Source organism: Larus michahellis, chromosome 4, assembly GCF_964199755.1.
Source record: "Larus michahellis chromosome 4, bLarMic1.1, whole genome shotgun sequence".
In the NCBI taxonomy this organism is placed as follows: domain Eukaryota; kingdom Metazoa; phylum Chordata; class Aves; order Charadriiformes; family Laridae; genus Larus; species Larus michahellis.
This window is the reverse complement of record NC_133899.1, coordinates 85,139,363-85,165,736: the sequence shown is the minus strand read 5'-3', so window position 1 is coordinate 85,165,736 and position 26,374 is coordinate 85,139,363. Positions and strand designations below refer to the sequence as shown.

At 36.3% G+C, this 26,374-nt stretch overlaps 1 protein-coding gene across 2 annotated transcripts in view; it reads left to right on the top strand.

Annotated features, from left to right (window-relative positions):
• Positions 1-24,579, top strand: part of QSER1 (glutamine and serine rich 1) — a 46,021-nt gene extending 21,442 nt beyond the window's left edge. For both annotated transcript variants that reach the window (XM_074586195.1, XM_074586197.1), the window contains exons 4-13: positions 1,330-5,031; positions 7,871-8,166; positions 9,628-9,744; positions 10,354-10,487; positions 12,791-13,002; positions 14,653-14,790; positions 16,136-16,233; positions 19,806-19,958; positions 21,336-21,431; positions 22,039-24,579. In XM_074586195.1, the coding sequence (XP_074442296.1) occupies positions 1,330-5,031; positions 7,871-8,166; positions 9,628-9,744; positions 10,354-10,487; positions 12,791-13,002; positions 14,653-14,790; positions 16,136-16,233; positions 19,806-19,958; positions 21,336-21,431; positions 22,039-22,179 (5,087 nt within the window). In that variant the 3' untranslated portion in view covers positions 22,180-24,579. The remainder of the gene's footprint in view (positions 1-1,329; positions 5,032-7,870; positions 8,167-9,627; positions 9,745-10,353; positions 10,488-12,790; positions 13,003-14,652; positions 14,791-16,135; positions 16,234-19,805; positions 19,959-21,335; positions 21,432-22,038) is intronic.
• Positions 24,580-26,374: the final 1,795 nt, after the last annotated feature.

Sequence of the window (26,374 nt, the reverse complement as noted above, 5' to 3'; positions counted from 1 at the left end):
GTTTGTCTTGAACTCAAATAGAGAAACAAAGACTTTCTTTTGCAGCTTCATCTGAAACTTCCAAAGCAATTTTGTGATTAAGTTGCAATCAGTTTAAGGGGACTTAATATATTTTAAAATGAAAATGGATTTTTTTTTTAACTTAAGTATTTGTCTCAAAGCAAGCTTTATTTACTGAGAGGTTTTTTGTTTATTCTTAAACGATCTGAAGCTAAAGCTGTGTAAGTATCTGAGAAGAACTGACAAAGTTCGAATTATACCAGTAATTTTATTTTTTTCTGATTTGCATACACTTGTAAATTTCCCAGTGGAAATTGATTCCTTTACAGATTCCTTTACAAGAATTTTAAGCCTCTCTGAGAATAAACTTGCCTTCACTTTCTTTCATGGACTTCAGAAATAGTACGCAAACATCACCAGCACCTACAAGTTACAAGGTGAAAAGCACTGAATGATATGGATTGCTGCTGTAAGCCCCAAAGCTTGCAAGGGAATTTCGCGCTCCTATTTCAGTTGGAGTAGTATATTCTGTTGAGAAATCTTGTTTAAGCCAGGATGTCATACCAATATCCGGATGCAAATAAGTAATGTTATACCTTTCAGTTGGATAGTGGCTGTTGCACTGTGCAGACAGTTGCTGTCTATGGATATTTTGGACTCCAGTGTTTTACTTTAGAAAGCATACGAATCATATTTATTCTTTGTATTGAAAGTCAAATCCCTCCTTTAAGAAACTTACATTACAGAGTGCATAGGCCATTAGCTATTTCACTTTTAAGCTATGAAGTATTTCACATGAAGCGAGTTATAAAAGTATTGGTGAGGGTGGATGGAGGAGATGGGATTTGTCCTTTAACTGTGTATGTATTACAATTGCTATGGTGTAATTTTGTCTTTTTATGGTATATTAAAGGTGTCCAGGGTTTTTGATCTGTTGTCCTCTACTATGAACTTCTTTTTAAAACAAAATAAAAAATAATAAAGAACTTTCAGGCTTAAAGCAGAATTAATCTTGTACAATTTTTTTTATCCACAATTAGCATCTTAAGGATATGAGGTTTTTTTTCCCTTGGCAATTCACTGTAGATACAGAATTTAGAATTCTTAAGAAAACCCTGTACTTCCAGTTTGAAAATTGCCCACAATAAGTGCCTCCTTTTTTTTTTTATGTTTTTGTTGAAAAGGGTGATGGTGATTCTAAAGAAGATTATATTTGTAAACACTGTAAGATTTTAAAATTAAATTAGTTACAGAAATGCAGAGTTTTGTAACTTGTAAAGCTCCCTTATGCTCTTTTTCCCTTCTTGTTTTATTTTTGTTTTTTTCCAGGTATGCATTCCTCAACAGCCACAGAACTGTTTGTTACTGGAGCTTTGCCAACCTCTGGAACATTTCCACCAACATCTGCTTTATCAGCATATCAGCATCCCAACACTTTCAGCAGTAGAAACTTTGCTACTACCCCTTCTCTTACTCTTCAAGATACTACTTTCAGTGCTACATCAAATGGTCTCTTAAGTACCCATGATCCTTTATTACAGATTAAAACATCACAAAGCACTGTTCCAACTGCTTTGACATTTGAGCGCCTAGGCAGTTCTGTTTTAAGTACCAGCATACCACCCCAGTCATCAACGTATCGTTCTGCTCAAGAATCTGCACCCCATCTTTTGCAACCTCAGTTTAGTTTGTTGCCTTCAACCCTTGGAGGAGCTCAGCAGGTTTCTCAGGCATATAGCACATCTGTCTTTACTGGTTCTACCGCTTCTATCGATAGAGCACTTCAGCGAGAATGTAGTGTTATTAAACACCATCAGCGGCCTTCAAGTACTCAGTCTGTTCAGGCTCAACTGACTGTTTCACAGCATTCCTTACACAGCTATTTAACGAGTACAAGTGGAGTTAATTTTCAGGATACATCTAGGCACTCAGCATTATCCTGCAGCCCAGTTGGAGATGTTACTCAGGTGAGCAATGGAGGACCACAGCAGAAGACTTCCCAAGTCACAGTGGAACTTGCTCAGTCATACACGTCTGCAATTCCGTCACCTGGTTTTCCATCTGCTTCTACAGCAAAAGTGAAAAACTGTTCTGTGAAACAGCCTCCAAGGTCAACGAAGACCCCCAAACCTCAAAGTGTAGCTCCCACTGTGCAGACACAAAGCTATGCCAAAACTGCACAAAACCAGAGTTCAGTCATTACAGGCCAAGCACAGATCTATTCTACAGCACAGCTCCCAAGCCTCTTGTCGGTCAGCCAGTCCCAAAACTATATTTCATCCCAGGCTCAGAATGTGCCACCTGTCAGTCACTCACAGGATTTCTCATCCAGCAAGGTTGAGAAGCTGCCCTCACTGTATAAAACGTTGACTTTTTCTGGGCAATCGCAAACTATTACTTCTGATAGTCAAACTCTAAGTTATTCCTCGGAGGAACAGGTATTGACTTCAGTTCCAAATGAGAACTACTCTGGGCAAACGAGGGAACATTCTTCAGTCAGCCAATCTCAGAGCTATTCTTCTAGTCACTCTCAGGGTTTATCTCCAGTTAGCCAATCCCAAGTTAGTTTTTCATCTCAATCACAAGTTTTATCCGCTGTTAGTCCTTCCGAAAGCTATTCTTCAGGGCAGTCTTTAACATTAACATCGCCTTCTCTTTCCTTTAATGCCTCTCCCCGGATTCAAACTCTTCCAGCCTCGAGTCCTAATCAGAGCTACATTTCTTTACATTCTTCGCAGAATTCTCAGTCACAAGAATCCTCCTCTCCGCAGTCTCAAAAGTTTTTGCCATCTGTCCAGTCTCCTCCATTTGCATCCCCAGCTCATTCACAGACACTGCAGAACAACAGGCCTTCCTCAGAAACGAAGTCATATGTTAAAAGGAAGTCGGACTCTAATTTGTATGCCTCATCAAAACAGGAGGAAGAATTATCAATGCAGGATATGCAGTCATTGCAGCAACAAGCTACTCTTGAATCTTCCACTCAGAGGCTAACCGATGAGGAGATCAACGCTCAGGATGCATCCTATAGGGCCTCAAAAGCAGATGACAGATACTCTCAAAGTGTCATCAGAAGTAACTCTCGTCTTGAAGATCAAGTTGTTGGACTTACTCTTCAAGGAACAAAAAAAGATGAAAGAATGGTCAGTTCTGTGGAACAGCTTTCCCAACATATTGGCCTTATCACTAGCCTAAGCCATGATATAAAAAAGACAACTAATTTAATGCAAACCACACAAGTAACTGTGAGTGCTAAAGAACTAAACCAGCAACATCCTCTTATGCATAAGGTACATGAAAGTAAAGCTCAAGAACAGCAAGGCCAAGTCATTAGTACACCATCACAGGTTCAACCTCATGCTTTAAGACACAGTCATCAGCTGTGTTTGCCCAGTGCACAGGTACTTCTGGAGTCAGCCTGTGACTTGCAGATTCTTCATCAGTCGATACTGCAGTCGGGTTTAGGACAGGCAAAGGCATCACCGCAAGTGCAGAGAATACAGAGTCCTCAACAGGTGACGCATCCATTCCTTCAGATAGATGGTCATATTATTCAAAGTAATGGGGGCCATTCTCAGCAACAGCTTCATACTCAGAATTCAGAAGTAATGAAAATGGACATTTCTGAGCCCTCAAAACCACTACAGCAACACTTGACAACAAAAGATCATTTTACTCAGACAAATCAACATGATTCAAAAAATCAGTTTGTTTCTCTTAGTTCAATATGTTTCCCAGAATCTATACTTCTCAGCGATGAGAGGAATATATTATCCAACGTAGATGACATCTTAGCAGCAGCAGCCTGTGGAGTGACACCATCTGACTTTGCCAAGTCAGCTTCTAACGAAGAGGAAATCCAGTCTGTTGAAAACAGTGAGGAGTCTAAAACACAGTTCCGATCAATGGATGTAAGACACGTGTCTTCTGGTTTCAGTGCCTCACCTACTGTAGTTGGAAAGCCAGCGAGCATAAGTAATATTTCTCTGAACGGAGGCCAAATTACTATAAATCTTACACCAGTGTCAACAATACAGACAAAAACTGTGAACCTTGATCAACAACACATTGAAACACCCGATCAAAACGTAGCAACGAGAATAACCTCTCCCACCCTTGGCCTTGGTCAAGAGGAGAAAGAACAAGGGTCTGTTCCGGTTAAGAAACAATCTAGCATCAGTCATGAATCTGAAGAAGATAATGATGCTTCTGCTGATGGTACACTGAATGTGAGAGACACAGAATTTGTTTCAAGCGGTAAGAGTTTAAGTGAAGAAAGTGCTGCTTCAGAGAATGATTTTAATATGGGTGGTGATGATGGTACAGTAGCAGGTAACCAGTCAAAGGGTCCATTGCAGCCACTGTCTGTGCCCCAAAGTGGAGATGGAACCATTAGTAGAACTGAAGAAGAATGCCACGATTTAACTCAAGGGAACCCTCAGAAGAAAAAAAGCAAAGGAAAAAGCCAAAACAAAAATGCTACAGAAGATGACAGTGCAATTCAGAAACAAGTTAAAAGAAGTGGACAGTGTAAACGACAAAATTCAAGAGGAAACGACTCATGCTTGACATACTCGTCTCCTGTTTCTGAAAGTTGTTATGATACTTACCAGCATCAGGAAAGAATGAGGCAAAAAATTAAAGAAGTTGAAGAAAAACAGCCTGAAGTCAAAACGGGATTTATCGCATCTTTTTTAGACTTTCTAAAGTCTGGGCCTAGGCAACAGTTTTCAGCTCCAGCTGTACGAATGCCAAACAGGACTAGGCGGCCGGTTACCCAAATAGTTCGTGCCCCTTGCCTGCAGTCCTCTGCGAAGCCTCAGCCAGCAGCAGCAGCACCTGTTGCTGCTGAGGTTAGCGGAGAAAGTCCAACCAAAAAAGTTGATGAAGAACTTAAGAAAAATTTAGAAACGTTGCCTTCATTTTCTTCTGATGAAGATGATTCCGTGGGGGGTAACCATGATCTTCAGAAGAGCATCTCCACTGCATTGTCCGCCCTGGATGATACATCTGACAGAAAGAATAAATCAGGTAAAACAGTTACTACAAGTGCGTATGTTGAAGGAGGTTTCTGTAGCTGATGGGAAAAAACAAAAAATAATTTTAGCTATCTTGAGTTCAGGTAAAGGTTTTGGTTTTAATTGCACCCATAATTAAGAGTTCTGTTCAAAAGGTGTGTTGACTATGAACTAGTGTTTTTCACAGCTAGATAATATGTAGATAAACTTTTTCAATCCACTTAAGTAGGACTCTTCTAATGCTGAAAAGTTATTTTAGCCCAGAATTTGGAATAATGTGTCTGTTCTCTTCTTCTCTGGCTTAGAATGATAAATAAGATTTTCATCTGAAAACCTTAACAAACCATCATGTCAGAGGTTTTAAATCTTTTTTAAAACAAATCTAGCAAAAGAACATATTATTAATTGCCATCAGCAGAGGTTAAGTTCTTCGTAGGTGGAGTTAAACATCCACTTTCTGTGATGACGGAGTTGCACAGAATATGTTTATGAAAACAATTTTTGCACTTGTAAACTAAGCACTGGTTTAGCTGGTCTTGTGCAAGATGGGAGTCGTTTGACTTTGATTTCAGCCGTATTAATCAGTGTTGTACCTTCGTGTTGATACAAAGGAATGAAATCCAGGAAGGGTTGTGTTGGGCAGGGAGGGGCAAGCAGCAACCACTGATCACTAATTAATTCTCCACACGCTTTTCATTTTCACTTTGTTTATGTCTATGCTGTACGTCAGTGTTCACAGCTTTTAACTGATGCTGCTTTGTTTTGAAGTATTTTCAACATATAGCATATTTTTGCCTAGATAGACCTTGTCAGTAAAGTTTGTTTTCTCTGGTAAGCAATTAAAAACTATCCAGCCAATCACAAAACTGTACACTAATTCAAGAGAAATACCATTGCCTTCCAAAATAATCACAGGGAGAAAATGAAACATTTCTTAAACTCTTCTCAGGATCCATGAACCATAGGCTGGTTCTTAACAAAGTAGAATGAAGTAATTTTTATGAAGTAATTTTTTCTCTTTTTAGATTAAAAGAAAGAGGGAGAATTTTTTTCTCGGGAGGTGATGTGATTTACTGAAAAACAAATAGAACAACTGAACTTAAATTGTAATAATCAGACCTAAAATACCAGAAAAAGGTTGCAGAATCCACTCTACACTAAACAATCTGTCATCCTAATTACTGTTCTGTTTTCTTCTGTGGATATTTCTATTTAGATTCTGTTAAGTTCATGCATTTTGGAAAGTCTGTTACAGAAGATGAAGTTCCTCATGTTTCTTTCAGTTGACTATGTATTTTAAACAAGAAAGCGTTGACCTTTCCCCCCCTCCCCCCCGCCCCAAATTCCAAAATGTGGACAACGTTACAGTTTGAGCCTCTTGCTGAACTTTGTTAGCTTTAATAAGCTTTTTTGTTGGATGGGCATTTCCGTTAGTGCTTTATTTGCAGTGATTTCTTTTACAGTATTACTGTATCTTCTTTATTATTCATAAGGTTGTAATATTTATACCAATAACTCCTTGAATTCACCTTCCTGTTCTGTTGTATACAAGACTGTAAATCGCACAAGGTGCTTAGTAATGACTTCTTTCCTACTTGCTGCTATTTTGCAGATTTTCATATAATTCCTCCTTCTGTCTGTTTTTGTTCTTAAGTATGGGAAGTCAAATATTAAAAGATAGTATTTTGTTGGTAGCGTTAAGTAGTGTTTGTACACTTATCTGCTGTTGTGAAGAATGCGTAAATATGCTTGGGGTACTAATAATGCTGTGTCTAAAGCTGACGTAGCTTTCCCTGAACAAAGAAATACAACGTATTTGCAATAATGTGATATGATGTATCCCAGAAGAACATATTTCATGGCTTAGCAATTTTACAGAATTGATTTAATGAATCTTCATGTATCTGGTATATAGCTTTTGTATCAACAGATTAATTTGATTTTTAAATAATTTGGTTTGGATCAATTTTGTTAAAATATATGTCATGTTATCTTTTTCTATTTTTTTTTCAAGTGAAAAAGTCAACCAATAACAGTGATTGTAACAAAACTGTGAAATGGTTATCTTCTCAAGCTTCAGGCCAGTTTTCTAAGTGGTAATACTAATTATGCTATAGCTAATATAACTAGATTTCTTTTAGATCAGCAAGTAAGTGTTAAAACTAATATGTATAAAAGAGTATAAAGTAATACCTTAAAAGGATTCTAATTTTTTTTTCAGTTGTGAAAGAACAGTAATTTTGAAAGGTGGGGGTATCCTTTGGCTCCGTGGCATTGAGGAGAAGAACAACGTTCTTTCCCTTCTTTGTTTTGATCATCATTTCTCATTGCTCACCTTTGCTAATATTAAAAATTATTAGGATATTGCCAAAGTTTTAATCTGGAACTTCCAGTTACATTATTATACGATATAAATGTCCAAAAGTCATACAGCAAAGATGTTAATGTTTCATGCGTATTTCCCTTTCCTAAATCCGATTTAAAAAGACTTTACTTACTACCTTTACTATTGTATTTGCTTATTCGCACAAAGTACAACAGTATTTCCTGTTGATTATGTCTGTAACTATCAAATAGTTTTTCTAAAATGTTCACCTTTGTTATTTCTAGATGCTAATAGATGCAGCAGTTTAATACAAATAGAGGTATACTAGCTACAATATTTTGGTTTTGTTTAAGGTTTAGTTGTGATCAAGATAATGCTTCGATTTTAACTCCTAGAAGAGTTGTTTTTCCTAGAATAGTTGTTTAATATGTATTGTAACAGAAAAGAAGAAAAATAAACCTAGTTCCCATTTTACGTTGCTAATCCTTGATAATTTGTTTAAGTAAAATTTGGGTTTTTTCTTCAGAAGCTGAAAAAATGGCAGTTGTTACTGCTGCTGCCGCCGCCACTACTGCTGTAATAAAGCAGGAATCTCCACAGACAACTGCTCCTGTGGTCAACGTGCAGGAGAAAATGAATCCAGCTGACGCCTTAAAAGTAGCTCAACAGGATGCTGTGACTTCAGACCAGTTGGCAAAGATACAGGCAACTGTTGCAATAGAAGGATGTACCGACGAGGAGAATATGGACAGCGGAGGAGAGGGCATGTACAGAGAACGTGATGAATTTGTAGTGAAGATTGAAGATATAGAGACACTAAAGGTAATCTGAATACTTGCTGTGGGGAAAAAAAAAATAAATAATGAAAAGTCCTGCATAGGAATTTAGCCTCAACAAACCACCAAAGGGGGAAATGCTGCAGATTAGTTTTCTATTTCTATTTTAATATTCCCTGGATGCTGCCAAGATGCCTTAAAGGTGCCTTTCTAGTGCAGGTTATGAATATATTTTGTATGTACATAATCCATTTTATGCTACGTACATAATAAAGTAAATCTCGTGCTGGTAACCTCTGTGAGAACTTGGAATTATCTTTTATTAATACTAAAAGGCAGAAATTTTTCACTACCTTTTTTTTTTTTTTTCTTTAAGATAGTAGTAGGCTTTCACATGTGAAATGGCTTTTGCAAAAGATCTTGGAATTGTCTTTTTTGGAAGGGGTTCTGCTTTTCTATTCCAAGAAAAAATGGCTTCCATAAGCAACCAGGACAGCTCTACACATGAGTATAGAAATGTTCCTTGGTTTTGATTTCTTGTTTTGTTTTTGTTGTTTCTCCATTTTAAGTTCTTCTGCATGGTTGCCTTTCCTTTTCTTGCTATCATAGCCAACCATATTCTTACCGTTAATTTCTAATTCTTTTGATTACTTGTCTGTGTGTTTATCTTCTTGAGTTTAAGTTTCAAATGAATTCATGTAGGTTTGTCACATAAGACAAGCGTTACCAGTTTTAAAATATTCCCATGTCACTTATAAAACTAATTGTTTTCTTATGGGATATTTTGAACTTTAATCTTTGTGGTGTTTATTTCTTTAGTTATTTAAACAGTCATGAAAAGAACCAGTACTTGACTTTATGTTTTCCAAAAAGCGAGCTTTTCAGTTAGTAGTTTGTGTGTAGGATTTATAGAGAATTCTCATTAGAGTTAATAATTACAAATTTGTTTTGACATAGTTTACATGAAGAAGAAAATAAACTCAAACTCTTTTTTTTTTTTCGTGGTTAAGTTGAACTGAAAGTGTAAAATCTGGATCACTAATTCATACTGAACTATCTCTTTTCACATTGGTGCAAACATCATGCTGTAATGTACCTGGGTTTCTGCAAGCTTTTTGCTGCTTGTTGTGGTTCTTGCATTTTTGTTTTAATAAATATTTCACAGGGCAAAAGAATAAAAAATGGGAAAAATGTTATATTGTTTTAAAAAACAAAGTTCTGTGGCTCAGTTGCATGGTACACGAGTTAAGGCATCACACCACAGGCAAAGCTGGTTGTCACAACTTCATCACCATGAAAGTAAAATTTGTGGGTTGCATTATACTTCTTGTCGTTCATGTCATACTGTCTTGATACAAATGGCTTGTAATAACTAAGGGTTTGGAATTTTGAATGACTTATTTCCATTTTATTCCTGGGTAACTTGCTTAAAAAAATATAATGCACAAACATACTCCTTGGAGAAAAATAAGCACTGTTTTTAGCAAATAATTTTATGTTCTTACAGGTTGCTTTGCAAACAGGAAAAGAGCCTCCAGCCATTTGGAAAGTACAGAAGGCTTTATTGCAAAAGTTTGTTCCTGAAGTGCGAGATGGACAGAGAGAGTTTGCTGCTACTAATAGTGTGAGTCTTAAAAATTCCTTGTAAAGCTTCATGGGAACTGATTTCCTTAATGGGAGTCTAGGAAACAAAATAAAATGTCATTCTGACATACATTCCTAGCGAGCATCCTTGGGGGAATCCTTGGATTTCCTCCTACTCTAAAATTCTCTCTAAATATATTCATGGGCAGATTCTTGGCTTTCCAGCATGGGTTCTTTGGTATCATTCAGGCTGTGTAAAGGAACAAGTTTTCACAACCAGAATAAAGTCAGTGGAAGCAGGCTTGGGAACCAACTGCTTTGCACAATGGGAGGGATACAGATAGAACACAATTTCAACAGGCAGCCCTTTGCCAGGCAGATAATTCTTTTGGGATAACACATGGGGAGGATTAAGTAAAGGGAGAAAATGAAGCCTAAAGTACCTCTTGCCTTATTTTCTTATTTTTAATGATATGTGGAGAATTTCTCTTAAATTATAAATGCTGTTAGATGGCTCATCTTTGTATGTGAACAGGTTGTTTTTTAAACCTACTTTTTTTCTTTAGTATTTAAATTTTTTTAAATTGTTAAACTGAATAATTTTACCTAACAGAAACACTTGTGTAATTTTTTTTTTTTTTTTTTTTAGTATCTTGGGTATTTTGGGGATGCAAAAACAAAATACAAACGAGTGTATGTGAAGTTCATTGAAAATGCAAACAAAAAGGAATATGTCAGAGTATGTTCAAAAAAACCACGAAGCAAGCCTGTACAGTCAGCAAGGTATTTTATTTCAATTTGTTTTTCATTTTGCCATATTGTTTTAATATTAAGAACAAACCTGTTTTAATAAACAAGAATTGTAACTCAAGTTTAAGTCGTCTTTAAGTTGGAAACTGAGAACTATGTGTTTTGCTTTAAGAAATGCGATAAAAATTTCTGCCGTATCAAGACTTCTCTACCTTGAGTCCATGGATTGCAATAATCCTTGATTTCAGAGATGTTAGGGCTGCACACACTATTTTCTTTCTGTCGTCTTTTGCCCTGTTACTCAATGTAAGGATAGCAGCCTACAGGTGTAATGAGTTTAAATTTTTGTGTGTTGTTTTCTGCTATCCTGTGGACTTTGCAAATTTGGTATGTTTTGCCAGATGGCTTTAATGACCATCCTGTCCCAGTATACTAGAAGTACCATGCTTTCTTCTCAATCCTGGCAAGTTAATTTAAAACCAAAAGTTGATGATTGAAGTTGGTTGTTACAAGAATGTTTTTCCTTCTTGCGTATGTCCTTGCACACTGAGGGTATTTTACTTATTGTACCTGCCCTGTCCCACTCACCTCACTGCAAAAAGCCATATAGCTTTTAGTCATCCCATGTAACCTATCCGTGCCTTAAAATCAATAATTCCAGTGGTATTGCTTTTAAACCGTTGCCAAGGCTAAATAAAACCCAAACAAGTCTGTCACTCTCACAAGCCATGTAAAAAATGCAGGGCAAACATAGTATGGTTTTGATTATTCTAGTAAATATACTGCTCATCCTGCAAAGTGTTATGACCATAAGAGTCTCTCCCACAGGTACTTTGGCTATCTCTGAGGTTTCCTCTGTCGCCTTCCTTCTGACAAGGTTTTCACTGTCATTCACTTGCTAAGGGTTTTGCTATTGCATTTTGTGTTCAACTTCGATTGTGCTTTTGGAAAAGAATGCAGATTTTTTTATTGTACAAACTGTCATGCTTTAATGCTCAGCTTATTTTATCTTCTCACAACTTCAGATAATATCTGAAGGTTTTATCTCTCTATGGATTTTCAATAATTATAATTTAATGCAGACATGTTTTCTTTATCAGATATTGGTAAACAGTAACGAAAAGTGTTACAGTGCTCTTCATTCAAGAAATAACTGGGGTTTTGTCTAGTTTGCTGTCAAAGAAAGCAATGCTATCAGATAATTTTATAAAATAATCATGATCTACTTGAAACTGGCTAGGATTTTGATGCTCTTTTCTTCTTGGGCTACAGAAGACTGTTCCAGAACCTGTTCCTCCAGTGCTCTGAAACAGTCCTGTCTTTTAGCCAAAACATGATCGTGATTAGCTTGTATCCATATGTTCTTCTCTCAGTACTGTTTTTGGCTTTTATTTCTGTCTTTCCCTGGTGTTTTTACTGCATGATGTATTTCTGGAGAGCAGTCAGATTCCACCTCTGTCTTCATTTCACTAAGCTGGATTAATCAAGGGCTTCCAGCTTCCTCATCTTAAGGCAGGCTTTCCAGTCCTCTGCTCATCCTAGTGTCTATTGTCTCCATCCATTTTGGTGTGGAATCTTTGTCTCTGACAGATGACTAGAATTCTTCTCAGTGTTCCAGAAGATACTAGCAATGTTTCCACTGTACATTTAGCTGCTTTCCCATTTGAACTTTACCATTTGGCCAAAAAATAAACCTTCCTGGTACTTCCCAGAATTGTATTCCCCGCCGTGTTCTCAAAGCTGTAGTGCGTTACTAGTCCTAAAATACATAACTTTGTATTTATGGTGCTAAGTTTCCTGTTTGCTTTCCTGTTTTGAGTGGTGGGAAGAGAAAGGAGAGGAGTTCTCTGTTTTCTTATTCCAGTCCTCCAGACCCTGCATTTCTGGCATTTTTACCTGGATATTCTCTCCCATCTTTGTATGGATACAATATCCCAAATTCACTTTGTCAGTGAATCTCATTGATTACTAGTACTTAAGTCTGTCAAGTCTGATTTTTTTTTTTAATTAAATAATCAATTTTAATATTTGCTCCAATCTCCTGTAGCTCATATATTTTACTAACATTAAGCAATTTAAACTTTCTGTGCCTGGCAATCTAGTTATAAAATTGGAATACTATTTAGTTTTAGGTAGTTGAGGATAAGTAAGCATTTATATCACAAATACAGTACTATAGTGTGTATGACCTAATTCCCAGTTAGATGTGACAATGAAATAAGTATATATAATCTGTGGGGAATATATTCTGGTTAAATAAGACTATTCCAATTTTATTAATGCCAAAACTTCTGTGGTAATTATTTTCATAAAGATCATCTCTGTAAATATTGCAGGACTATTCATTGCAAACCTAGTAGTAGCAACAACAAAACCCCTGATCCACCAACACCAAAACCAACAGCAACAAAAGTCTCTTCTGTGAAACCCAAAGCGAAACAGCCGAAGGTAAAGGCTGAACCACCACCAAAGAAAAGGAAAAAGTGGAAAGAAGAGTTTTCATCTTCCCAGTCTGATTCTTCACCTGAGGCCCAGAGTGATGAGGATGGTAAGCAAGATACTATTGTTAGCACCTAGGTCTGTTTTGACCTTAACTGCAATTAGTATTATAAAAAATACGTTGCTTGGTCTTGCAAATTTTTCTTTACTAGCATCAGGCAAAAAAAACTCATCTGTCAGTGCCACACAAAATTGATTTCTTAAAACTTTTTTACTTCTTGTTTTTGTGTGAGCAAATGTATTCAACTGAAGCTACTGCAAATGTAGTCTATCAATTACATAAATATATTTCTACTACTTGCTTTTAAAGATGGGTGCAATTGCAGGAGAAGGAGCTGATTTGATTTTTCAGCTACGTCTCAAGAATTGGATTCTTCTTTAATTTTCCATTGCGACCCCATGTCATGTCTAAAATAACATTCCTGCGATGCCTGTCTGCGTGCAGATGTGGGCAAAATTCAGATGTTACTTTTGTTTTTTCAAAACCCAAGGAGAAAAAAGCAGTTGACTTTTTGGCTGCTTCATTTCTTGTCTCGATGCCAGCTGTTCAAATGCAGCCTGCTGAGCAGATTTGCTGTTAAGACATTCACGGTGTCTTGGAATGTCTTGAGATACGACGTTTGCAGTAATTCTCCAGAACAGAAAGGAATTTTTGAAGTGTACTATGTTGATAGAGATTACCTGTGGTAGCAGATGTACAGTGTTTTCTGCAGTTTTTTATTTATTTCCTGTATGTTTAAAGTTAAACTGTGTAGTTCCCATGCTTTGTATTGCTGTATTTCCAAAGCATTTTGGCCTCGGTGACTTTAACTATAGGTGAGCTGGGGGCTGCTGGACTGGAGCAGTACCTCTGCTGAAGGTAGCACCTTTAAAATAACGTTTTTTTCAAGCAAACTTACCCAAATAACCATTAATATGTACAACTGCCCATATTTAAAATTTGAAGTAACCTGGTGGTGATTGTCACCCATAGAAATGTGGGTATCTGAGAAAGTTGAACAGCCTTGCTAGCTAAATTTACTGCAAAATAGTGGTATCGTACATGGAGCCTATAAAAAGCTCCAGAATGCTTACTAGTACTGATGGCTGCTCCGTGTGCGTGTTTAAAATTGCTGTCTGTGAAAAAATAAAAGCTTCCTCAGAATAAGTACAAATATGCCTACGTTGCTTTGCTGGTAAAATTTGGTTTACTTGTTTTTTGTGAGTTGGACAATTAGGTGGGATTAGCTTTGATGGTACGGAGGCTCCGAAGTGACATTGGTGCTTTTGAATGTTTCTCTGTCTGGCGACTTTGAGGTTTGCGGTTTTAGGAGGTACTTGCGTTGGCATGAAACCTGCATTTAGGGCACTTTGCTTGGCTGAAGTTATTCATTATCCCTTTTCTCTAGACTTTCATGTACAATAATAGAAAAACGTTTAAAATCCCTAAAATACAGTAATCTAAATGCTGATAGTTATAAGTAATTGTAAGTGTTTCTACAAAAAATTGTACTATTTGTACCAGATTTGGTGTTTGTACATGTTTTAGGCATGTAAGTAGTTTGAGTGTTATTTCTGATTGTACAGAGTCTTAATCTCTTGGGATACCAGCAGAGGTCACTTGTGTTTTAAGAGAGAAAGCCTTTAGTTTTGAAAACCACAAGTATATGCAGGATATTGAAGGAAAAAAATAACAATATTCTGATTTTTTTTTTTCCAGAGCTTGTACCTCCAGCTCCCCTTGTTACTCGCTTTTTGAATACAAGAGCTATGAAAGAGACTTTTAAGAGCTACATGGAGTTGCTTGTTAGCATTGCCTTGGATCCAGACACAATGCAAGCCTTGGAAAAGAGCAATGGTACAGTATGTTTAACATTTGTATGTTTTTATTAGATTTTAAGGTTATTAATCAGTAAGGCAATGTATCTTTTTAAAAAAAAGAAATTAAAAAAAAAAAAAACCAACAAATTTTGAGCTACATACCCACATCTGAAGAATGCTTTATGTAAATTACTTATATGTGTGTGCATGTATTTATATGTATATTTGCACTGTCTCTTTGAACAATCAAAGTAATTTGGACATAATGTTTTTGTCTGCTTTGTTATATTAAGCTTGTACTGTGAATGTCAGAACTGAGCTCTTTTTTTCTGCTGTTACTATCTCTTAAAATCTTAGCAAACACTTATTTCAAGTTACAGTGTTTCAAGAGTGTGTTTACAGTCTTGTGAAGAAATACCTTTATAACTATAAGTAGTTTTGATTCTTGCTAATATTAAAAATCCTGCTTTTCAAACTCTGAAATCTTAAAATTCTTGACCAAAGACAATTGTATTCCACTTTTTCTTTGAGGAGAAAATGTCTGGACTTATTTGCTATAGTGGACTCCAGGATACAAGTCAAAACTGTTCTATTTCTTAAAATTCAGTGAAACACTCATGTGTAAAGATTAAGGTCCCAAAAGAGCAATCATTTCACATATTATTTAGTTGCAGGCTGTTGGTTTTGTACTATATGCTGTTTTTTTAGACTCTCCTCTCCTGGTTTGCTCTGCTTGTCCGTCAATGCACACTTACCGCAAGGTTTCATACCCATACATTATGTCAGTAGTCCCACTAAAAGCAAAGAAATTTACTTTATAAATAGAAGTCTCCGTACTGAGCTGTAAATTTTCGTTTGTGGCCGCATGCCTATGCTCAAATGTATATTGTGCAATTTACAGTGGTTCAGCAGATAACTTTTATCAGTAAGCACTTTCCTCAACTTCTTTATATATGTTATAAATGCCAACAGGGTCATCTCTTGTAATATGGAACAGAGAATGTCAAAACCACATACTCGTCTTCATAAACCTGCCAGTTGTATTGCACAGAAGAGGATTGTCTAGGAAATGGTTTGAAATTGTCTCTTAAGATTTATGAACTATATTGCTCTATCTTAATTTTTTCCTTTCAACAAAGAAAAGTCAGAGAAGGAGCGGGATTGCAGTCAGCAATTAAACTGCATAACATCTAGATCAGCTTAGCAGGCTGATGCAGAAAGGGAGATTTTTCTCTCACGTTTGAAGTTAGTTTATGTGCAAATTGCATTATTTTTTACTTCCACATTTTATGTTAATGGGTAGAAATATAGATTGAATAGGTATTTCATTACTGTTTGTCTCTTAATAATCAGCTGCTGTGGTTTTTTTACGTGTCTTTTAGATGAGCTACTTTTGCCTCACATGAGAAAAATTGATGGTATGCTGAATGACAATAGGAAAAGGCTGCTTTCCAAATTACGCTTGGATCATACTTTCAAGGTATTCTCTTTTAAATTCTAGGATTTTTAAAGTAATATTATAAATAAGTCATTTGATGCGTACCATGCAGGCACAACTTAAAACCCAGAAGGCAAATTTGTAACAGAAGTGAATATGGATTTGAAAGAGATGCTATAAATTCAATGCTTGTATGTGGCATTTGGAGAACATTTTGTGATGGAGGAGTTTATACTGCAAAGGTAAAGTTCTAGTTTTACTCCCCATGCTTTCTGGTTCATTTTCAAGCATTTTTTTTCTTTTAAGCTTCTCAAGTTTGCCAGAAGAAAATCTGTTTGCTGTGCTTCTAGAGATTGATTGTATTGCCTAAAAACCTTGTGACTGTATTGCCTAAAAACCTTAATAAACTTTTACATGAAATAGCTATGCTGTGGAGCAGATGTCTGAACTTCGTTGAAGTACAGAACATGATCAGAGTAGTTTAAAACTACCCAGGACAGAGGGACTCGAGAACAGCTCATTTGTGTGCTCTTTCGTGTCTCTTCAGTATGGAAGGTTGGGAAGAGTGTGAATAACAAGCCCATATTACAGCAGCTTTGACATGGTAATAAAAACAGGTCTGGATGTGGAGAGGGAAGAGAGCAGCCGTACCATCTAAGTAGAGAGAAGGTAAACGGGAAGATAATCACTGCAGTTTTTACCGTTCCCACCCAGCCTCCAAGCAACAATACAGATTTCAAAAGTGCAGTAAAGTGAATTAAGGTTATTTTCACCCTTAGTTGTCAATGTCTATAATCAGACTGATTATTTCATCCTGTGGCAATTTTGAGGCCAACAACAGTAAAGCAGACCTGTCTATAAACACCATCAGACCAAACTTGCTCTTTCGCCTGTCTCTCTCCCGTCCCCTTATGTCCACGGTACAGAGACACTTGGGGAATTAGTTGTCTCTGTACTGCTGTGTGCTTATTTTTGAGAGCGAGGTGAGGAGGGAGATAATAGCAGACTTGACAGTTCTCCTTTTTCATCATGAAATCTTTAAAAGATCTTTTCTTCCCACAGCACGTTCCCGGTAAGTCTTGCGGGACACTTAAGTGACCCTGTTTCATGGATGAGAACATCATTAACCAGTGAAGCTTTAATTCACATGATTCTTGGACTTTTTTATTGTTAGTTACGCTGTTTTCCCCAACAGCTGTACAACTTGTACCTGCGTGAACAGAATTTCTTGTGGCTTCCTCCTTACAGTAGGAAGGCCTGGGGAGGGCTGTGTGCTTGCAAACCGTATGCAGAGCCTCAGAGAGGTAGCATGTATTAACCCTCCATTTCTGGTTTTCTTTCATGGTAAAGAGTTTTGCAGAGAAGATAGGCCACGCTAAGGTAGGATACAAATTTGTAGAGCTCTGGTTACATTCATAGTACACACAAAGAGAGAGGTAGCTTATTTTGTGTTTTCCTCGCTTTAAGGGGAAAAACCCCCTAATATAATCTTTTGTAATACTAATACGTAATTACAGCTGCTTATTCAGTTGGAGTTCGTAACTAATACAATAGCTTTGCTGTGTGTTGACTTAAAAGCAGATTATGTATCCTGTCTCTAAAGTTAGCTTTAGCCTGTATTTCATAGTATGATCTGCAAGAAGTTAACGGAGTTACGGATGTAGGGAAGGGATCTGCTTGTGATGTAAACTGGGAGATAAAAAGCCTTTTATGTTTGCCTTCTGGTGTGAAGGTATCAACTTGTGCTGTCCTTGGGTCAGTATTTTGGCTAAAAATGAAACACCTATTTGTTATCATAAGTGTTTGCATTAGTTAGGAAAATGTGTTTGATACTAAGATTCAGGTTAATCTGATGATTAATACAGGAAAGTCTGCTTCTGTTCAGCTTTGATCAATTGACTAGTTCAGATATTAGAGCTGAATGAGGCACTGAAGCAAGCAATAAGTGAAAAATATCATTATTGTTCATGAGTATCATTCAGTTTGAATAGTTTTACTATTCTGCATTGGTAAGCATGGATGAATTTAAGATAATTTTTTTTCACTGAGTACAGTCAATATGGGATATTTTAGCACAGTATTACAAATCAAATCAGACACTGAAGTTAGCATTAAGTCAGTGTTTGGTAGTTTTGCCTGTAACAGTCTTTATAGTTTTAAGTGTTAATCGCGTCCTTTGGGTTACAGTTCTTTATAAACAAAATTAGAAAATATTACTGTTGCTTTAATTGAAGCTTGGTAAATGAAGCATCTTAGCTGAATTGTGTAGATTTAATTTGGGAAATAATTATCACCATTTTATGTCTTGTACTCTCAAAGATGTGGAAATTGGTAGTATTTTCTTCTTCATTCCAATTCAAATTTGTCTGTTTTAGGTCAGTGGTCCGGCCATGTAAACTGTTCTGGTTGATAGGAATTCTCCAGAGGAAGGCAGAAGTGGCCAAAGCCCATTGACACTCAGAGTCAACCTTCAGGAAGGCTATTACAGTGGATAGAAAAACTAAATAATTTAAACCTACTGAAGTTGTTCCAGTTTGAAAGCGTTGCAATGAATATTGTATACGGACAGGTTAGCTAGTCGAGGTTACTGCTACCACTATGCAATTATCTCTGTGCAGTAGATTTTATAGCTTTTTACTAAATTTTTTTTTCTATAAAAAAGAAAAATGGCTGATGTATATAAAGTACTAAGAAATTATAGGCAGGGGAGGTTGCTGAATTCTAGTACTCCTTGTTAAAAGAAAATAAAAAAATTTAGTCATCTTCGTATTTTAACCCAATAGTCCAAATTAGGTCCTTAAGCTGCGGCGTTGATACATTTTTCTGTATGCCTGATTTTTTCCATCATACTGGAGTATAATACAAAGATATGTATGTTCATCTAACTCGAAATATTTTTTTCCAGACCAGATCATTAGCATAACAACTATTCTAAAGCAGCTACTAACATAATGCTGCACTTATTCAACAAAGTTGTATTCAAATATACTCATGCAAATAATGTCAAACTGAAGCTGGTAGAAATGCAGTTGACTCCCATGAGTTAATATGTCTTAAAAAGTTGTGTTTTTTTGAACCAGCCACGTACTTCACTGTGCATAAGCTTTTCTACCTTACAGATACGATAAGACGCAATTAATTTGTATTTTGCAAAAGCTGGGACAAAACCTATGAAGATATTTAGGCATCCGATCCCTGTTACAGTTGGCAGACTTCCCCTGCCTGACTAGGCATTAAGTACTTACTCAACTCCAAGTAACTTGGCCTTGGAGATTCTTGGGTAGCAATGGAATGGAAAGCATTTTAAAAGGTAAAAATTGCCTAGTGGAGCCTTTTTTTGCTTTTTCTAATGAAAGAATCACAGATGATAATTGGAGATCTTCTTGTCTTGAAAAATTATAGTAGTGGCTGGTGGTCATGCTTTTCTAACTGTATATGGTTGCTTGATCTGATAAATACCTTTTATCAGGTCTTTTTGGAAGAACAAATAGTTTATAATAGGCCACACTCTTAACTTTTCAAAGAAAAATGGCCAATTTATCAGCAGTCTGGGTGGCAGGATGGCCATTCTTGACTTTTTCATAATCCTTTCTCCTTATATGCTTTGTTTAAAGAACGCTTTGGAAAACTTTCCTGAACTGACAGTGATCACTCGAGATTCTAAGACAAAAAGTGGAGGAACGTCTGTGTCTAAGATCAAAATGAATGGTAAAGCTTACAACAAGAAAACACTGAGGGCTTCTAAATCAACCACTAAATTAGCACAGGTGAGTGTTCAGAGGGTTTATTGCTGACACCATCTGACTTCTAATATGATAAACACATTTATATACAATACCGCTTCATGTATTAGGTTTTTTGGTAGATTTATCAAAATATAAAATCTTTGACTGGGGTGCTTTTTCTGTAACAAGGGAAACAACACTTAAAGCAGTATATTAAATCATTTTTTAACTCATCTGTGAAACGTATTCCAGTAGGGAGACAAAATATAATAAATAATTTCATAAGTACTCCCCTATTTAAATTCTACGTTTAGACCCAAATGCTCTAAGTTTTCTGCAGCAAGTATTCAAGGTTGCGGGAAGATGAAGGGGTAGCGTGCTGCTTCCCTGATGCAGGCAGCAGTTGGTAGGTGTAGGTGGATGGGAAGGGAGAGCTGAGCTCGGCTGTGGCTGTGCCTCTCACCTGTTGTAGCCAGGCAGCAGAGCCCTGCTGCAGCCCGCTCTGCTGCCCTGAACGTCGGAGCCCGTTTCTGTGGAGCAGTCGGCCCTCCTGCGCTGTTGCCGAAGCAGCCACGTTTTGCCTTCTACATTGCAGTTGTGGTAAAATCACTGTGTAGCTCGTAATCATAACCGTTTCTTAAACTTGCTGCAAAATCTCTGAAGTGAATGATACAATGGCTTCTAGATCAAAAATGAAAAATTAGTGTTAGCACTGTAAAGACTGAGATTAGATGACGCTTTTTAAAAATTTAGTTCTATATTGCTCATTTCCTCATTTCCAATGACAGAATGAAGCTGTGTGTCTTAAATTAAAAAAAAAAAAAAAGCTTTAAAAAGTAAGGTTGTAAAGCTTGAGATGTACACATTGTTAATTTCCTTAGTATTCCTAGGGAAGACTATAACTTGATTTTGCTCGGTACTGGCTCACCCAGGCTTACCTCCCAGCAGTAAATAGTGGCTAGCCAAACGACCTGTAAATACAGCCCACGCTTGTGTTTCTTGCCAAAGCAACGTAAGTGTCAGATAAGCATAGATCAGCTCTTCTGAAGCACAAACTATGCTTTTTCACACTGATACCCATTAATCTGGTAGAAAAATAGTTAAGGTTTGGTAATTCTTGCATTAGTTTTTGAGAAGGGGGGTGTTTTGCCTGTTTTATACTTGCAGTGCATTCAGGAGGATTAAAAGCATTCTCAAACCTAGTTTTGATAAAATAACGTGGTAGGGAAAGTGGAGATAGGAGATAATTATGATGTCATATAAATTATAGTGTACTAAAATATGTCAAAGCAGTTACTTGAATGAAGTACTCCATTTCTGAACAGTTGAAAAAAAAAATTGTTTCCAGAAGAAAATGTCTATCATATCTCTGTCTTGGAAATAACATGAATTTACCTAAAATAACTGTTCTTTCTGCAGGAGTTTACGGTAGATCCAGAAAAAATACAGTTGTATTCTTTGTATCACTCACTCCATCATTACAAATATCACATATATCTAACATGTAAAGAAGAGGTAAGTATTATTCACTTTGAAATACTTTTACATTCATTGAGGAAATTTATTGAGGGAACTGAGTCAAACTGAAGGGACTGTTCTCCTCTTCATGGTAAATGAATATGGATTGTAGCCTCCTATTTTAATTAATTCTTCATGGCACACAAAAGGGTATGCTGAGCACATATGTTGCCCCTAATGGGCCCTGCTGCCCAGATCATTCAGGTAGGAGGCTTGCAAGATCTGTGTGAAATTAGTTTCCCTCAGGATAGGCAAGCATTCTTCACTGTTCCAAAATAAACTACACAGACTTTATCAGTGTGTCTGACTCCTCAAATCTAGGAGCTAGCATTTGTCTTAGAATGTCAGCTTTATTTTTTCTGCAAATCCTTGGTGGAAATACTCCAGGTAGCACAAACATGAGAGTTGAGCTCTGTCTCAATTGCTAAGAAATGTATTTCTGGGGACATTTTTCCTTGTTTTTAAAGTGTAAAGGTTTTCTTCCAAAAAAGGGTCTTACTTAACTGCAGAATATTATAAAAATGAAAATTCTGAAATGCTGACAGCCTAACATTTGTACGTGTATGCATCTTTCTCTTTCTGCCCCCTTCTCTTTTTCAAATAGATTTCTTCTGTTCAGAAGAAGAGCACAGATCTAGGACAGGAAGAGATTGTGCAGCTGTGCATGAAAAATATAAAATGGGTGGAGGATCTTTTTGAAAAGTTTGGCGAACTCTTGAATCGTGTCCAGCAGAAATGCTCATAACAAAAATGTATCCCAAATCTCACATTTTTCTACGGCACTAACCTGGTGGAACAGAAGGCTCAGAGAGAGGCTCTGATTTCTTTTACAATGCCAGACTGCGTTCTTGTTCGTAGCCATTTTTATTTCTCTTTATGGAACTTTGTGCCTTGGCTCTTGCTAAGGAAAAGTGATGCTGCCAAGGAGATCAGTCCTTTGGAGATGGAACTAAATGTAAACCTAACCACATTTTTAACCTGAAGAGTTATTTTCTATTTTGTAAACTATTGGATAACTTAGCTTTATTTTCAGAAATGTTTTTGACAAGTGATAAAGCATGCACTACATATACTTTTTTCTTTATTGCTAAAAAGATAGCAACACTTAAAATACTACAGATTTTTCCATCCCTGACTAAGCAACAGAAAAGTCAGTGTTGGGGTGAACTAATTTTTACATGTCTGGCCACCAAATTTAGAGTTTGTACATTTTGTGAACAGAGCCGGAGTGACATCAGCTTCTGCATACGTATATTGCCATCATAAAATCCAGAAATGTCATTATGCTTTATGGACTCCTTTTACTATTGTCATGTTCAGGAGACTGAACATGGAGTTGGTGCAATCCTATGACTGCTTTTTTTGTCAAATTATATTGTAATGAAAGACAATGACCTTAACTATTTTCCCTGTTTTGAAGAAAAAGAATATTTTCCTTTATACTGTGTTTTTTTTTTCTTTTGGAAAAAAAAATTCAATTGTACATTTTATCTCACTAATAGTTGTATTTTTCACAGAGAAAATATTGTGGTTAAAATTGTTTCATGTATCTTTGTAATACACTTTCCATTGTTTTCAGTAAATCCTATTCATTTATATGTTGATTTCATATTGTAAACTATGTATCTCGAGGTAACCCTTTTGTTTATACAGGTTTGCTTCAGTGTTAACCAGAATAATGCATACTAGACTAGTTTTGCTTTAAGTGTAGTTGTGTTAGACACTGCAATTATTTTCTGATACGTGAAAATAAATTTCTTACTAAACTAGCACTTGATTAACTGAGAGTTTAAATGAAGAGCTACTACACTTTATCTTCGTCAACAAAGATTGATGATTGAATAGACTATATGCAGTGTTAAACACAGCTTACATATTTGTTTGTAGAACTGGCAGTTGCAGAGCTGTTCTCTTTTTGGTGCCTTTCAAGTCTTCAGACATCTTTGTAGCTTTTTTCCCCCTCCAGTTTGTTAACAGTTAGTAGTGCCACTAGTCACACTCAGACAATGAATGTAATGGGCTCTAATCAGGAGAGCATTTTCTTTAAATTTGCCAACAGAATGCCTTACTGAGTCTTTCAGAATGGATATGTACTCTACTGGCGTCCTAAAAAAATAGTCATGTTGGTCTTCTTTCAGATAATGCAGAAAAAAAAATTCATTCCTTTATCCTTTCACTGCCACTGAGTGCCTTAATTTCAGCCAAGAAAGCAGGGTTCACTATTCATTGGCCAAATGAAATAATGTTCATTGCCATGTGACCTTTTTTTCCCCCGTTACCTGTTTTGATCCTATTTAGTTGTTAAATATTCATTAGACCTTAGAACTATAAAGAGTTTAATGAATAGACGTGAAAATGAAATGATTTGATCTTGACTAATCAAATAGATGTTTGAATATTAAAGTATGTACAGAATTTTAGCTGATTAGTTTTAGAACCTTGTAGGATGTTTACCATATTTCCAAAGCTTTTCATCTTTTAAAAGCAATAATTCTCCTTTACAGTTTGTATGCAGACTACAGCGAACAGAAAGGGGTACGTGCCCGTGCCTTTTTTAAAGCCTCTTCATAGTAGTTTTGCTTTAAAAAGGGAGGTAACTCTCATGTCAATAGATGCATTGTGCTACCGCCATGTTTACTATAATCAAGGAGAGGAGATGGGTTTTGGCTTAGGAAGAATGTGCAGATTGTTGGAGCAATCATCAAGCTAATTAATTTTCAGAGTGAAAGGAAGGGTAGGCGCAGGGTTGAAGAGTTGCTATTGTTTCAGTCCTACTGTGTTGAATCTGGTAGGAGCTAGAGTTTATATGGTGAAACCAAACGAAGTTACCAACGTCGGTAGCAATCAGTGGAGATTATTTTAATGTAAATATGCACACTGGAGATACAAGTAGAAATGTGCCTGGTATACTCTTTAATTGATAGTGGGGGTTCCCAAATTTACTTAGTGTATTCCTTTATTGGTGGGGGTGGTTGGCAGTGTGTGTAGATTCATGAGGGGTGTTTACATGCCCGCATTACAGAGTTCTGTTGTTGCGTTACAGTGATATGCACAGCACAGTTTGGGAATTCCTAATCTGTACTTTTAAAAATGATTAGGATGCAGACTGAAGGAACAATAAAGTTGGCTCCCTGGTGGTATAGCGAAGAACTTGTCGGACTTTGTGTCTCTCACATACCTTCCTAATATGACTATGAAGCAACTAATTGAGAGAGGTCTCTGTGCTTTCTAAATTATTTCTATACTGCTATTGTATACTTACTCTGGATTTTTGAGTCTAGAAGTAGCTTTGGGAAGCTACTTGGTTTAATCCGAGTCCTTAGAAGCTGAAAAAAGAAATGAGAGGCTTTTGGAGTAGCTTGTCCATATTTAAAATAAGGTAATGTTAGTGTTAGCAACAACCACTTAAAAAAAATCCAAACAACAGACAACTGGCCAGGATGCTCTGCACTGCCATAGAAGGTGACCTGGCTTATTTTTGGCTGGTTTATTTCCAAGGCCAGTTAAAGAAGCACTGTGCCTGTAGAAGACAGGAAAAAACTGTCTTGAATAAAAATAACTACCCCAGACTATTAAAGATGAATATAATGGAGCTTCCATCTTTGTCTTGGGCTGCAAAAATGGTGGCTGGATTACTGATTTACCAAATTAGAATAAGTAAAACATGGAACTCTCAAGTGTGTTGAAGGATCATAAATCAAAATAAAGTTTTGTTAGTGGGATTGAAGAGATTTTTTATACTGAAGCAAACTTAGAAAAAAGAAAATGTACAAATTACTTTTTTGCACAAATACTTTGCTTTGTTTTGTTGCATTTTAGATAATTAATTCTGCACCCACACCTCAATCTTTTTTTCTTTTTTTTTTTCCCTTGAAGTAACAGTAAGGTCTTCATCCCTTACCATTCTGACAGTGGAAATTGAGCACTCATTTGACTGCGAGAGAAGATGCACTAGGAAGGAGCAAAACCCTCCTTAGACTATGAATTAGTGAAACAGAAATTAAAACAATTGCATGATGAATTATTTGGGTTTTTAATTCCACTATTTTTTTCCTTCTGTATGGCATCCGCATTTATATTAGGCTTGTTTTTATTGAAATACAGTATTTCTCTTAAAGGCAGGTTTTCTTTGAGATGCTACTTTCCAAAGTTTTGCTAGCAAAAAATCAGAGACAAAATTGGATTGAAAAACTGTTTCTGCAAATGGCTAACGACTTTAGGGTCTTTGAAGTTCTGTGACGCGTATTGTATTCATATATTGTCAAAATGATATGCTACTTTTTAAAAAGTCAAATCTTACAGGCTGTCTTCCAAGTAAATGATTTCCATAGGGAAATATATTTTAAATATTATTTAAATATTTACTACTATTTAAAACAATTTTAAAACAGAAAAGCTAAAACTATGGTCACAAAATGTCAGTGTGTCATCAACCGTTTCTTATTTTGTTGCCAACACTTGACATTTGGTCTCCCTTACCCTGTTACATATCTGTGCATTACACAATGCACGTTCTGCCATATCTTATTGTTTAAGCTAATATTAACATGTCATTGTTAACAAATGCATGTTTTTCTGCGGAACTCCTCTACATATGGCAAAATGAAGCTAGGGCTAATTAAGAGACACTTTATGCATTCTTAGTCCAGATTTTCAGGTGGTCCGTAAATACAATGTATGGAAATGTGAAAAAGGACGGTTTTGTACCATTCATGATGTTATTAACTAAACCCATTAAAGTGAAAACACTTTTTAAACAAAAGCCTTATAATGTTTAGTCATTTATTATTAAAATATTAAGTCTTGGAAAGTTAGATTGTTGGAAAAAAATTGGCAATTTAAACTACATTTTCTGATCTCAATATGAAGAAACACAGTTCTAGAGGTTGGGATTTTTTCATTATATTGCATGGGTTGAACATGTCTGGTTTATCTTGTTT